The sequence below is a fragment of the Echinops telfairi genome, unplaced genomic scaffold (assembly GCF_000313985.2).
Source record: "Echinops telfairi isolate 266 unplaced genomic scaffold, ASM31398v2 ScPeMD7_7414;HRSCAF=8452, whole genome shotgun sequence".
In the NCBI taxonomy this organism is placed as follows: Eukaryota; Metazoa; Chordata; class Mammalia; order Afrosoricida; family Tenrecidae; genus Echinops; species Echinops telfairi.
The window spans coordinates 265,151-277,781 of record NW_022111314.1 but is presented as its reverse complement, the minus strand read 5'-3'; the positions used below and the strand labels follow the sequence as shown (position 1 = coordinate 277,781).

At 58.7% G+C, this 12,631-nt stretch overlaps 1 protein-coding gene across 1 annotated transcript in view; it reads left to right on the top strand.

The window, feature by feature from the left end:
* The window catches only part of TPD52L2 (TPD52 like 2), a 10,326-nt gene extending 632 nt beyond the window's left edge, over window positions 1–9,694 (top strand). Inside the window, exons 2-9 of the mRNA XM_045296929.1 lie at window positions 2,046–2,340; window positions 3,319–3,467; window positions 3,799–3,858; window positions 6,230–6,331; window positions 7,332–7,358; window positions 7,888–7,929; window positions 8,644–8,692; window positions 8,847–9,694. Coding sequence (XP_045152864.1) covers window positions 2,046–2,340; window positions 3,319–3,467; window positions 3,799–3,858; window positions 6,230–6,331; window positions 7,332–7,358; window positions 7,888–7,929; window positions 8,644–8,692; window positions 8,847–8,909 — 787 coding nt within the window. The 3' untranslated portion in view covers window positions 8,910–9,694. The remainder of the gene's footprint in view (window positions 1–2,045; window positions 2,341–3,318; window positions 3,468–3,798; window positions 3,859–6,229; window positions 6,332–7,331; window positions 7,359–7,887; window positions 7,930–8,643; window positions 8,693–8,846) is intronic.
* Window positions 9,695–12,631: the final 2,937 nt, after the last annotated feature.

The following is a 12,631-nucleotide window of genomic DNA, read 5'->3' as shown; positions in this document are numbered from 1 at the left end:
CCAAACGCCGTGAGCGGCGCCCCGTGGGTGGCAACGCGCGGGCCCCGCCTGTTTGGGAGCAGGGCGGAGCGAGGCCAGGCACACCCAGCGCCAGTCCCAGACCAGGTAGAGGGGCCCCCGCAGCGGCGGGACAGGAGGGAAGCGGGGCGTCTGTGTTAGGCTTGGGCGCCTTCCTGGGTGGGGACAGCTCTTCAGGCCAGGCAGCCCCCCTGGACATCTGGACATCCTGGGTTCTGGTGCATCCTTCTGACATCACGATGGGAAGCCAGCACCAAACTCCTCCTGTACGTTATGCTCTGCCTAAGTCAGGTTTAAGAAAGGAGGGCTGGAAGCCGGGACCCAGGATGTTTCGTGGTGAGCACTGCAGCCCCAGAGGTGGAACAATGGGGGTGGATTGAGGAATGGAAGAGGGAACTGCTCTGTCAACCCAATTCTTAACCACAAGTTGGAAATAACAAAGAAGCAGTTCACAAGACAATGTCCACCTTTGATTTTGTTAAGCGTCAACGCACTGCATCCTGGTCTCTGGGGTTCTAGGAAATATTTACTGAGCACGTACTATGTGCCTGACTTCTGCCCTGGCCTGCTAACCTAAAGATAGGCAGCGTGCATCCACGCAGCAATTCCGCAGAATAAAGGTCTGGCTGTCTACTTCTCTTAAGATGCCAAAAGCCTCCGTGACTCGTAGTCACACTGTAGGACAGGACTGCCCCTGTGGGTTTCCAAGACTAACTCAACTCTGGAGTAGGAAGCCTTATTTTGTTTCTAAGGAGTGGCTGGTGGTTTTGAAACGCTGACCTTGAGGGTAGCAGTCCAACGCATAACCCATTACACCTCTGGGGCTCCCTCCCCTCAGACAGCAGCCCTGAAGCCCGGTGTAGCACAGTGGGACCGAGCCAAGGGCTGTGGGTCTTTGCTTTGGTTCCGTGACAGACCAGAGGCTGAGCCCATTTCTCCAGTGATTACCTTTTCCAGCACAGGCTTTGAGAGAGCTGGGAGCCCCCCATTGAGAAGGATTGTAGGCTCTGAGCTTGCCCAGGGCCTTGGCCTCATGCCCCCTCTGGCCTCAGGCCCTGCTCTGTAAACAAAGCTGTGGGAATATATCAGCCCATGAGGAGCTTGGCAGTCTCCTGCCAGCTTGTGCAGGACCAGTACATTTCTGCCAATTGCCGGTTTCTGTCTGGCGATAATATCTGTGGGGTCAATTTAACGTCTTAGGAACTGGTCAAGGACCTTAACTTAAAAAAACAGCAAAACACGGGGTGAATATTGTAATGATTTCAAGGCGCTCGTTGAACTTAAGTAGGCCCACCATAGTGGCAATGTAGGTTGTTTTCCATCGAAAATCAGGTCGTTGATGAAAGGGGGGAAAAAGGCCCAGTTCACGCGATCCCCGTAGAATGTGTCCAGGCATGTGGGCACACAGTTCCACCCCCACCTCCCCTTCCCCCTCCCCTCTCAGGGAAGGAGCCGCATGGAAGTGAGGGTCTGTGGTTTGAGGGGGAACTTCCTTTCCACATGCTCTAGGATTTCTGCAGTCAACCCACAAGACTGCACTTAAAAGCAATTTTGTTTTACATATTGAGTCCATAGCAAGGAAGTTTTGGATATTGAGCCTGGGCAGTGTCTGGTGAGGAGCCAGAAGAGGGGCTCTGCCCAGTGGTGGCTGTCTGGCTGGCTGTCCTGTGAAAGGGGGAGGAAAGCACAAGAAGAGCCCCCACTGTGCCCGGAGTTTGCGCCTTCTGATGGGCACAGTGGGCTGGACGTAGGGACTTGGCTGCGCTGGCTCCCTGCAGCGGCTGGCACAGGCTTGTTGCCTGGCACTGTCAGGGGGGCCCTGGCAGCAGTTGGGTGGAAAGTGAAGGTTGAGTCTCATTGGAAAGTGGATGAGCCGGTGGCACCACTACTTGTTTGTGTCTCGGTTTGCTGCCTCCAAAGCTCGTGCCCCCGGGACACAGGTAGCTGTCAAGCAGCTCCCTGGGGCCCAGAAGCAGTGCTCCTGGTAGAATGTGGGAACAGGCTGCCCTCCCTTGATGACCAATCAGAACCTTCCAGAAAAGAGGCTTTGTTACCACTGGTCTCCCTGGCCCCGTTCACCAGCATCTGCCCTTCCACCTTCGTGGAGACCCTGGCCCTGCTTGCTTATTGACTGACAGCTGCCTCTGCGCTCTGACCTTGCTGTGTCTGCTAGATATCAACCTGAACTCGCCTCACAAAGGCCTGCTGTCCGACTCCATGGTGGACGTCCCTGTGGACTCGGGTGGGGCTGCCCGGGCCCCAGCCACCCCTGAGGGCCTGACGGAGGCTGAGGAGGAGGAGCTCCGTGCCGAGCTCGCCAAGGTGAGGCATGGCTTGGGGGTGGCAGGCAGGGGGCCGGAGCTTCAGACCCCAGAGAATGGCAGGGCTGTCCGCCCTGGTTCTTCATTAATCTTTGAAAAACACTGTATTACGAAAAAGCATTTAAAGCACTACTTGCCTCCCAGCAAGAGCCCCTAAAGGAACCTGTTCTATCCCCTGCAACTCAGCTTTAGGTGGTAGCTCCCGTTCGCCTCCGAGCGTTGGTGGAGCCTGAGCCCTGCTGGCTGTCCTGGTAGCAGAGGGCGAAGGGGCCAGGGGCAGGCACCCAGGGCCGTGTGCTGCTTCAGACCCGGAAGCTGCGGATGGTTTTCAGGGCCTGGCAGCTTTGCCTTGCGGACAGGCTGGGAGTTTCGTGGAGAGAGGCGAGACTGGGTGGGCTCGGGGCCCCTGGACAGGCCACTTTGAGTCTAAGTGGACTCTTGGTTAGGGAGTTAGCCTCATTTGGAGCCTCCGGCATGGGAGGGGGGTTCTGGTTGGAGCTGCCCTTAGGTGAGCATGTGTTTTACCTTTTGTTATTTCTCTTCTGACCTTTTTTTAAAGCAAACCTCAGTGGGCGTGGGCGTGGGCCCCTAGCTGGTGTTGAGGGCCCCGCTGCAGCCCCCGTTACCAGAGAGGCAGGTGCTGAGTTTAGGAGAGCTTGTCGGGAGTACAGGGCTTCTTGTGGCCCTGCTGTGAGCACTGTTGTCTGTCTGGCCTGTGAGAGTGGCCAATACTGACTCGGATGAGAAGGCGTACTGCGCTCTTCCCAGCCTTCCCTGCGTCCCTGCGGCGGCCTCGCCTGCTGCACGTGCAGCCCCTCACAGCTGTGGGTGGCCCTCCACCTTCTCCGAGCCTGAGGGCAGAGGCGAGGCTCAATGCCCAGTGAGCTCCCTGGGGGAGCTGTGCAGCTGGACTTGAGCTGCAGTCCCAAGCGGGTATCCTGGGGCTGTGCTGTGAGCAGCCCTGCGTGTGCCTTTGCAGGTGGAAGAGGAGATCGGCACGCTGCGCCAGGTCCTGGCGGCCAAGGAGCGGCACTGCGGGGAGCTGAAGCGGAAGCTGGGCCTCTCGGCCCTCGATGGGCTGCGGCAGAACCTGGCCAGGGGCTGGCAGGACGTGCAGGGCTCCAGCGCGTAGGTGCCTCCTGGCTGGTGGTGGTGGGAGGGCATAGCAGAGGGGCCCTTGGATGGGCCTGGCTACCTTACACGGAGCCTGTGAGTCGGCCAGCAGGCTACATCTTCCACCAGAGGCAATCAGGCTGTGCCCTGTGACCAGGTGTGCCAGCCTGCCCACAGGGGTGACCCCAGAGCCCAGCCAGGCTCTCACCCCTGTGTGCCCAGGAGGGGGCAGTGTGGCTCGCTCTTCCAGCCGGTCCTTCTCTGTTTGCTTTTAAGTCCATGGGCAGCAGGAAGCTGGAGTGGACATTGTTTTTCTAAGTTGCTCACTCCAGACTTTCTGTTTTAGCTACATGAAAACTTCTGAAAAACTCGGAGCGTGGAATGAGAAAGTGACCCAGTCTGACCTGTGAGTGCCTGTAGCACCACCCTCCCTCTCCTCCCACTCCATCCTAACCTCCCTCATTCTCTCCCTCCTCTTCCCCGCCTCTCCTCCCGCCCTTCCTCCTCCGCCCCACCCCCTGACTCACCTGCCCAGGTGGCGGGAGCCTGTGTGCTTGGTGGAGACAGTGTTCTGCAGTTCTTCCTTGAGTCGCCTTTCCTTCTCTCCGGCAAGGGACTGAGCCTCTTCGCTGCTGTGCACTCTGTGGGGGCGCACGACTCTGGGGTGGGGGGAAGGTGGCATTGAGTCTCCTTACTGCTGAGCCGGGGCCCTGGGCAGTAGCCGCTGTGAGCTTGTTCTGTTGATTGTGTCCACTATGGGGTCCTCGGAGCATGGCTCCCTGTCCTCATGGCACGTCTGGAGGGAACTCTTTTTCTTCTGGAAGGGGCTCCAGTGTTGGTCACGTGGGGGTGAGCAGCTGTGAGTGGTGGGGGCCTCATTGCAAAGTGCTGCACTGGCTCCAGGGGTGGTGACACCTCCCCAACTCTGTCCAGCCCTCGTGAACTCGAGTGTGGGAGGATGGTCCCTGTGTGGACCGAGGGGCAAGTCTGCATCTGTTTGGACCCTCAGTGGCTGGGTCTGCTCCACCCGGGGGCAAGCTGAGGCTTGCCCAGACTGGCGGTGGGGGAATGCTTCTTGAAGTCCTCTGCCTGTGGCTTCTTCACCTGTGGGACGGTGGACCGGACCGGCTCTGAGCGACCTACAGACGCATGAGCTTGCAGGGGTTGGGGGTGTGCTTTATAAACAGCTGTGCCCAGACCTTGGTCTCTAGAGGGCCCCTAACCCAGGATGCAGTGATACTGCGTAGCAAGTGGGCTCTGGAAGAGGAGTTCCCAGGGGCTGTCACCACCCAGGCCTGTCCCTGCCTCTTACTGGAGCTGGAGCCGATGCTGGTGGTGTAGAAGTTGCTCTCGGGTCCATGGGGAACAGCAGCCCCCTGCCTGCAGGGTCCCCAGGAGAGCACCACAGAGGCCGAGGGGAGGGGAGTCCTCGGGAGCTGTGATGGCCTGAGATGACCTGTGGGCATCTCTGGATCCACGCTCAGCTGTGGCACCCTGTCTGCGTCCAGGGGTCGGGCATGGGTCCGCTGAGGCTGTGCTGGTCCTGACTCTGGCCCAGCAGGAGGACTGGCCAGCAGTGAGGCCCCTGGGTTAGCCTCAGGCCTAGATGCAGAATCTGAACTTTATTAGTGATTGGTTTCAGGAAATTCAGAAGCATTTTCTTTCAGCGAGTTTTTTAGGATTTATTTTCTTCCCTTTGATAAACACTTCCAGGTTTTTTAATACAGTTGATACTGGGCAGCTGTGGGGTGGGGTGGGAGGCGTGGACTTGCCCAGAGGTACGGCAAAGGAGGGACGGACATCCTAGATCATGGGTTGCGGTGTAAACCTTTTTAACTGCCAGGGGAGCACTGAATCATTTGTTTCTGGAGAGGGGGCCGCTGTGGCTACAGGAAGTTTCCCAAGTGCCATGCTGGGGAGCCTCTCGTGGATTTGAGACCTGGGACTCCTGAGACACCCCTGGGGGGGTCTGGAGGGTAGTCACTTGGGGTGGGGGTTGGGCAAGGCTTGCTGGGGCAGCAGTGGAGGGTATGGCAGGAGGCTGTGGGCCAGTGGGAGCCTGGGCGGGAGCCAGCCCCCAGCTGCTGCTGGTGATGGAGAGAGACAGGTATCTTCCCAGGTGAGTGGAAGGAGCGCCTGGTGGTGACAGGGCCTGGTGGTGCTGGCTGGGGCCCTGGGGTCTATGTGGGGGGAGGGCTTTGTCACTTTGTCAGTTGCCACACCCAGCTTGTTTGTGGAGTGGCAGAGGAGCATGCAGGTCCCTGTCCCCTCAGAGTGGCCCTGGCCTGCGGCTGAGCTCTCTCACCTATGGGATTCAGGCTGTGCCTAGACCAGGGAGGGCATGGAGAGGGGCTTCACCTTGGGCTCAGACCCTCAACCCACCCTGCACCCAGGGCCCCTTCTTAGAGCAGGCTTGGGCGCTCCAGCTATATGCAGTACACTGCTGCACACAGTAGCTAGCACTCAGAGACATGGCTGGACTGAAAACCCTCCCTTAGGGGTTCTGCTTTATCTGGAAGGGGAGTTAGGGACAGGTCGGTGAGGAGGTGCTAAGAGCACCCCACCCCTGCCTGCAAGTCCTCATGTGGCTGTAGGAATGGAGCTGGAAGATGGGGTTGTCAGGGTGGGGAGCACAGCTGGGCATCCCTGGCTCCATTCTTCACACCATGGGGCGGGCGCCTGCTTCCCTCCTCCGTCCGTGCAGGAGGGCCTGAGTGTGACTGGGGCCGTGATGGCTCCCCTCTCCCCACTTGATGGGCTTGTGTCGCCCCTGCCAGCTACCGGAAGACGCAGGAGACCCTCTCGCAGGCGGGACAGAAGACCTCGGCAGCTCTCTCCACCGTGGGCTCCGCCATCAGCAGGAAGCTTGGCGACATGAGGTGAGGCCACCCCTTCTCATCCATATGTGCTTACTGTGGGCAGAGACGGTCATCAGTGACCTGTCGTGGCGGGGACAGCTCGGGACTGGTGGGGGTGGGGCTGCTTTTGCAGAGAGAGGCCTGGCAGAAGGTAGTGACTGGGGACAGGGACAGCTAGGCCACTCATTTCTGGCCCCTCACTGGCCTTAACTGTTTTTCAGGCATGGTGGTGAGGAGGGCTGGCACCTAGTGGCTGCTGTGCCTGGTCCCAGTGTTTGAGGGCATGGGGTGTCCTGTAGGAAGAACTCCAGGACACACACCAGGCCCAGCTGAGAGAAGGCTCTCAGAGAGGTCCCTAGATGTATTCCCCACCACCTGTGGCGGTGGCATCCAGAGAGACTTGCCAGGGCTGCCCTGCACTTGCCATGAGGCCCTGGTGGTCTGTTGGGCGCAGGGGTGTGTGTGTGTGTGTGCTGACTCCTGCTGTGCACTGCTGACTGCTGTTGAGAGGGCAGCCTCCCCCCACCCCGGGTCTTGTGCTTCCCCTACGAGCTCCCGCTAGTCCACCCTCAGAGCTACAGGCCTTCCCCTCCCTGTTGCTCTGGCAGGATCCGTGTCGTCCTGCTGGGTTTGTCAGCATTGGCAGTGGGCTTGGGCGGGAGGATGGGCCCCTAACGCCACTGGAGCCCCCCAGATGCAGTTGGCAATATGATGATTTCTGGAAGAACCGGGGTGGTTGTCTGTCCTCCCCATCCCACCCTCTCCAGCCTTACCACGCAGGTCGTGGGTGTCAGCCTGCAGACTGGTGCACACCAGGCATCCCGTGTGGGGGGTGGTAGTGGCTCCTGGCTGTTTGCCGTGCTCTCCAAGGCCAGGATCAGCTTGTGAGGGAAGGACGGGGTTGGTGTCCAGTGACCCATCGTGTACACTGGTCAGGGCGCCTGGGCCCCTGCTGTCAGTGTCTTTGACCCTTGTGGGGCTGCCCCTCTGACCTGCTTTCTCCTTTCCTCCTGCTGCTCAGGGCCCATCCCTTCTCGAACTCCTTTAGGTAAGACTGGCTAGTGGGAACCCCTCCTGCGGGTGGACGTGGCGATGAGACCCCCTCAGCCCAGCCATGCTTCTTCCCCCACATGATCCCGTAGGGTCACCTTGAGTCACAGCCAGCAGCTGTGGCTGCTTCGCCTCACTGCACATGGACAGGCCTCGTGTGGCCAGCAGCCTGTCTGGCTGTCCCTGAGAGCCCTCCCCTCGGGCGGGGCTCGCTGCTGGTTCAGCCTGCCAGCTCCTCCAGTCCAGAACATCCTGGAGGGTTTTTTAGGTCCACGTGACACCCAGTGGGTGCCCCAAGGGCTCCTTATGTCCAGACCCACTCTGGCCCCAGTTCTGGCCGTGTCTATCTGGACAGTTTCCCGTGTCCCCACAGTACCCTCGTGCTGGCTGACCACTGGCACCTTGGTCTAGTAGTACATCTCTGGTGGTGAGTGAGGAGCCGGGGCCCTGCTTTGCCGCCCTGTCAGGGCTCGCCGCGGTGGGTGGTATTAACTATCGCTTCCTTCTTCCGCCACGCTTCCGAGCAGCAGCCACTCCATCCGCCACTCCGTCAGCATGCCGGCCATGAGGTAACAGGTGCCGTCTGCCAGGCCGGCTCTCTGGCTGGCCCCCCAGCACCTCCCCCGCCATCGCGAGGGCCTTGGAAAGGGCTCGTCTCCTTGAGATGAGAGCAAGAACTAGTGCGGGCACCAAGCCCTGGCACTCTGCCCATGTGCAGCTGGGCAGCTGTCCTCAGGGCCTTGGCCGGGGGGACTGAGGGCGCCTCAGCTACTCAGGGCCGCAGTAGTGCTGCTGCCTCTGCTGTGCTGTGACGCCCCAGTTGGGGACAACTCGTTGCTGGCTCCCAAGAGAATCTGGTGTGCTTCCCCTCTCCTGGCAGGCCTGGGGTCCTGAAGGCCAGGGGCCCACACTTGGGGTGGGTGGACTGCTTGGCTGGCCTGTTTGTGCTGTTGTCCCAGAATCCAACTGGGTTTCCTTCAGTTCTGAGAACCATACGGGAAGAGCCCCTGGGACTTTATAACCCAAATATGAAAAGCCGGAGGGTGTATCATCTGGGCGGAAGCTGTGCTTTGCCCTGCTCTGCAAAGTTGCTGTGGGGGTCTGAGGGTGGACACACATCCTGGTCCCAGGGGAGCTCCCCACGTGGGCCGATGGCCATGGCTGGCCTTGGTTCCCATGCAGGGACAACCCTAGATGATCTCACTGTGCTCTAGGGGCCAGTGGGCCAGGGTCAACTCAGCCAGGAGCCTCAGCCCAGCAGCCCTACCCACCCTGTCTTACAGGAACTCTGCAGCTTTCAAGTCCTTTGAAGACCGTGTGGGGACCATCAAGGTAGTGTACTGCCGCTGTCTTCGGGACCTTTTGACAGACGGCGGGGGTTGGGGTGGGGGGGTGGGCTGTCACGTGCAGTGGTTAGGAACTCATACTAGGGTCCCCATGTGTCCCTGGGTGACATCTGCAAAACCCTAGTCCCTTGTGACAACAGGACACGGACACAGCCAGGACACAAGACCCTCCGACCCACCAGGAACCCCCAGTGTCCTCGTAGAGTCCCCCTCCCCCCGCCCACTCCTCCTGCTCGGCTGGGTGACTACATTTGGAGCCTGCCCATGGATGCATCCGAGCCCAGTGGGACCAGCTGGGCGGGTCGCCCAGTGTGGTCTGCAGCCCCGTCGGAGGAGGCCCAGCTCTGCTCCCCCCTGGCCGTCTTCCCTTTGCAGTCTGAAGTTGCAGGTGGCAGAGAGAATGGCAGCGATCACCTTCCTTCTCCAGCTGGAAGTGGGGACAAGCCCCTGGTGGACCACGCCCCTTTCTAAGCCCCGACAGCTTTGCCCAGCCACGGAACACGCTCAAGCACCCCGAGCCCACCTCCATTGCAGTGCACCCCCAGGAACACCTACCATCCCCGGGGGTGAGGGGTGGGGGAGCAGCCAGCCCATATGAGGACATGCGCCAGGCCACATGGACCAGCTCGTCTCCAGCACGCAGGCGGTTGGAGTAGATCACTGTGCCACCCTTCCTGGGGGTCTCCTGGCCCTCGAGCCCATGGCCACACTCCTTGGCAGCAGGATGCGAAGATGCGGGGAGAGAAGTGGCTGTTCCTGGGCTGCCGCCTTGTCTACCACACCCAGGGGGACATCACCTGAGCCACAGTTTAATTCCAAAACGCCAAAAGAGAGGACTTGCACTCCCTCTGTGCCGTCCCCAGGAAGGACAGATACCATGTTAGCGGCCTCATCGATATCCTAGCGATCTAGCTTTAACGGAAGTAAATCCTTTATTTTTCAAATACAGTGGACTTTTCAGAAATTAAAACTGAGCAAAGCAGCTTTAGCCTCGTAGTGAGAGCCTGCTTTCCTTGGATTCCGCTGAAGTACACGACCCACATGCCTTCTGCTTTATTGTTTAGAACAGTTTTACACGAACATGCTCTGGCCATGTTGGCAGCGGACAGGACTGGGGCCAGCCAAGGGGCAGCCATGCCAGCCAGCATGCTCTCTTTCTGACCAGCCACCTGTCCATCCCACTGCACTGTTCTCCCTCTGCCCGCAAAGTGCCCCACTATACTGCCTTGAAGTGGCCTGACCCTGGAGAGTAGCAGCTGGTTGGGACCCCAGCACCACTCTTGTTTACTGTTAGACTGGGTGGGCAAGAAGTGAAGCCCACTCTCATGGGACAAGTCAGGGGTGGGTGGTCAGGACCAGCTGGAACCACTGCTCCCCTAACCCAGGAGCTGTGCTGGGGCAACAGCTGGCAGTGTGGCCTGGGGCACAGCTACGTGCCTTATCAGCTCAGGGCAGGGGTGGTCACTGCTCCAGAGAAGCAGGTTCCGCTTTCAGTTCACCACCATGGCCTAAAGTAGAGGGGTGAGGGAGGAGGCTGGCTGCAAGGACATTGCTGGCCGGCTTTTCACATGGTGAATGGGGGTGGGGGTGGGAGGGGGGTCTGTCAATAAATCATTTCATTAGGGGAAAGTCTCCAGCTTGTATGCTTCACCCCCTTGGGGAGCAGGCGGTGGGCCAGTGGTGACAGATCAAGACCTTTGGGGTCACCAGAGGTCACTGGAACCCCATGTTCAGGTCTGTGGTCAGTGGGCCTTGGAGGAGCTCGAAGCGTCCCAGGGGTCTAGTGTGCAGGGCTGCTGGCTGGCACTCTGGGGTGGGGAGGGGGCCTTGGTTAGTGACTCCTCGAGTCCTCCAGGCAGCCAGCTACATGAGTTGGGTCTTGGGCGTGCGTACCTGGTCTGCCTTGTAGAGAGGAGTTGGGTGAACTTGCTGGTCCCTGACAGGTTGGAGGAGGTGGGGCACTGCAGGTGAAGATGGAGGCCTGAAGCCCCTGAAAGCCCAGAGGAGCAGTAAAGTGGCTTCTGAGGAATTGCTGGCCTTAGACCACGAGGGACCAAGATGACTAACAAGAAGGGGCCGCCACATGGGGAGCTTGGGGTAGTTCCAGATGGCAGGGGTAGCAGACCCTCCGGGAGTGAGCTAGGAGGCTTGGGATGTGCTCCAGGGGGTGGGGTGTCCCCAGGGTGACGAGCTAGCATCTCCTTGTGTGTTTTAAGTTTTATTGTCCCCTACTCACCTTGTGTGACAACTCTGGCCTGCTCTTGCAGTGTTTATTCAAGAACGCTTCCTGAGCAGCCTCACCACAGCTGCACGCAGAACTCTGCCAAGAGCCCCTCTGAATGTAGTAAAATACAGGGCATATGAGAGAACACACCTTCCCACCTTTAGGTGAAATGAGCGCCCGTTTAAGTGATGTGAGGGTCCCCTGGCCTGAGGCCCTAAACCAGTGGAGCTGGCTTATGAGCATGTGCCCGTGACTCTGAAATCATCTAACTCCTCACCGGCTGAGCCCAAAGCCTGGTCAATACCGGCTTCCTGGAGATTCTAGTTACCTTGTCGGCGCAAACCGTTTCTGCCCTACTTAACGACTTTTAATTCTTAAAATAGAAGAGGTTTAATGCTAAATTGAGTTAAAGTTACAGAATCTGGAACTTTATCATGTATCCTTTTCGTGGAATTACATTTCACGGACTACTGAACAAACAACCCTCTGGCCTGCTGCTACTGCTTGGCTCGTTCGTTCCCACCCTTGCCTTCTGTGACCCCACAAGACCACCAGGAGAACCCCCTGTGTAGAACAGTGTCCCCGCACTCTGGAAAACACACATCCTAATTGCTTTGGAATTGGGTTCCATGCAGTTCTCCTAAGTACTGGAAATATCTTGTGGGTGAGAGGTGACTAGATTTTCTGGGGGACAAGGGTGACTGGCAGGGACCCAGCAGCCCTCAGCGTACACATAGTTAACTGATGTACCGAAGAGATGGTGACATCTTGGGGTCTTTCAGGCCGGGAACAGATGGAGAGTAGGATTAAGGGCAGGTTCAGAGGGTTAGCACAGGGAGGACGACCAGTTCTGTTCCAGAAGCTCAGAGACCATTGGCTCATCAGATTAAGGTACTTGATGCCTGCATACAGAGCCCTGAGCATGGCTTGCTGCCCAAGTGGCAGCAGTAAATGGAAACTCCAAAGGCCCTGCAGTCTTACTGTGAGCGGACAGGGACGGTCTTGGTTAAACATGCGAGGGGACTTCAAAAAGCACCTGGGGGAAATTCCATGGTCTTTTAATCCTACCTGCCTACGGACTCTGACTTGTCTGGTGGACTGGGGTACACACGAGACTGTCATGAACATCTTTTTCTGTATTTGAGGACACTCAGGAAGAAGGTTGCTATGGTGGGATTTCTAGGTTGAGGCAGGACATCTTGCAGCTCCCATTCCTCCACCGATTATGACCTGAAACTTTTCATCCCTTTGGATCTGTGGGCATAGATCCTATTTGACTTTTTGTTTCTTGGTCCCCACCGGCAGCAAGGCCTTTTCTTCTGCCTGATAGCCGTCTTGAGCTTAACCATGGGTAGCTGCCTCCTGTCCCCTGCCTCCAGCGTCCACTGTTTTAAAAGGACAGTTAACTTTTTCTCAGTCTTATGCAAAGCACTGAAGAAACCGAGTTGTAAATACATCTGTCACAGCTTTCCTCGTGCTGGTGAAGGCAGCTGTCGGCCTTAGGACACACCCGGTCCCAGCTGCGTCCGCCCCGCCCCGCTCTGGGCGGTAGGCGCTTCCGGCTCTGTGACTACGCGCTCCGCCCACAACCTGTCACTCAGGCTCCGCCCCAGTCGGGCGTGGCCACGGGCCGGTCCTCTGGCGCACGCGCTGGCCCGCCCGCTGCCCCGGTAGCAGGAACCCACGTCCTCCCGGGGGCGC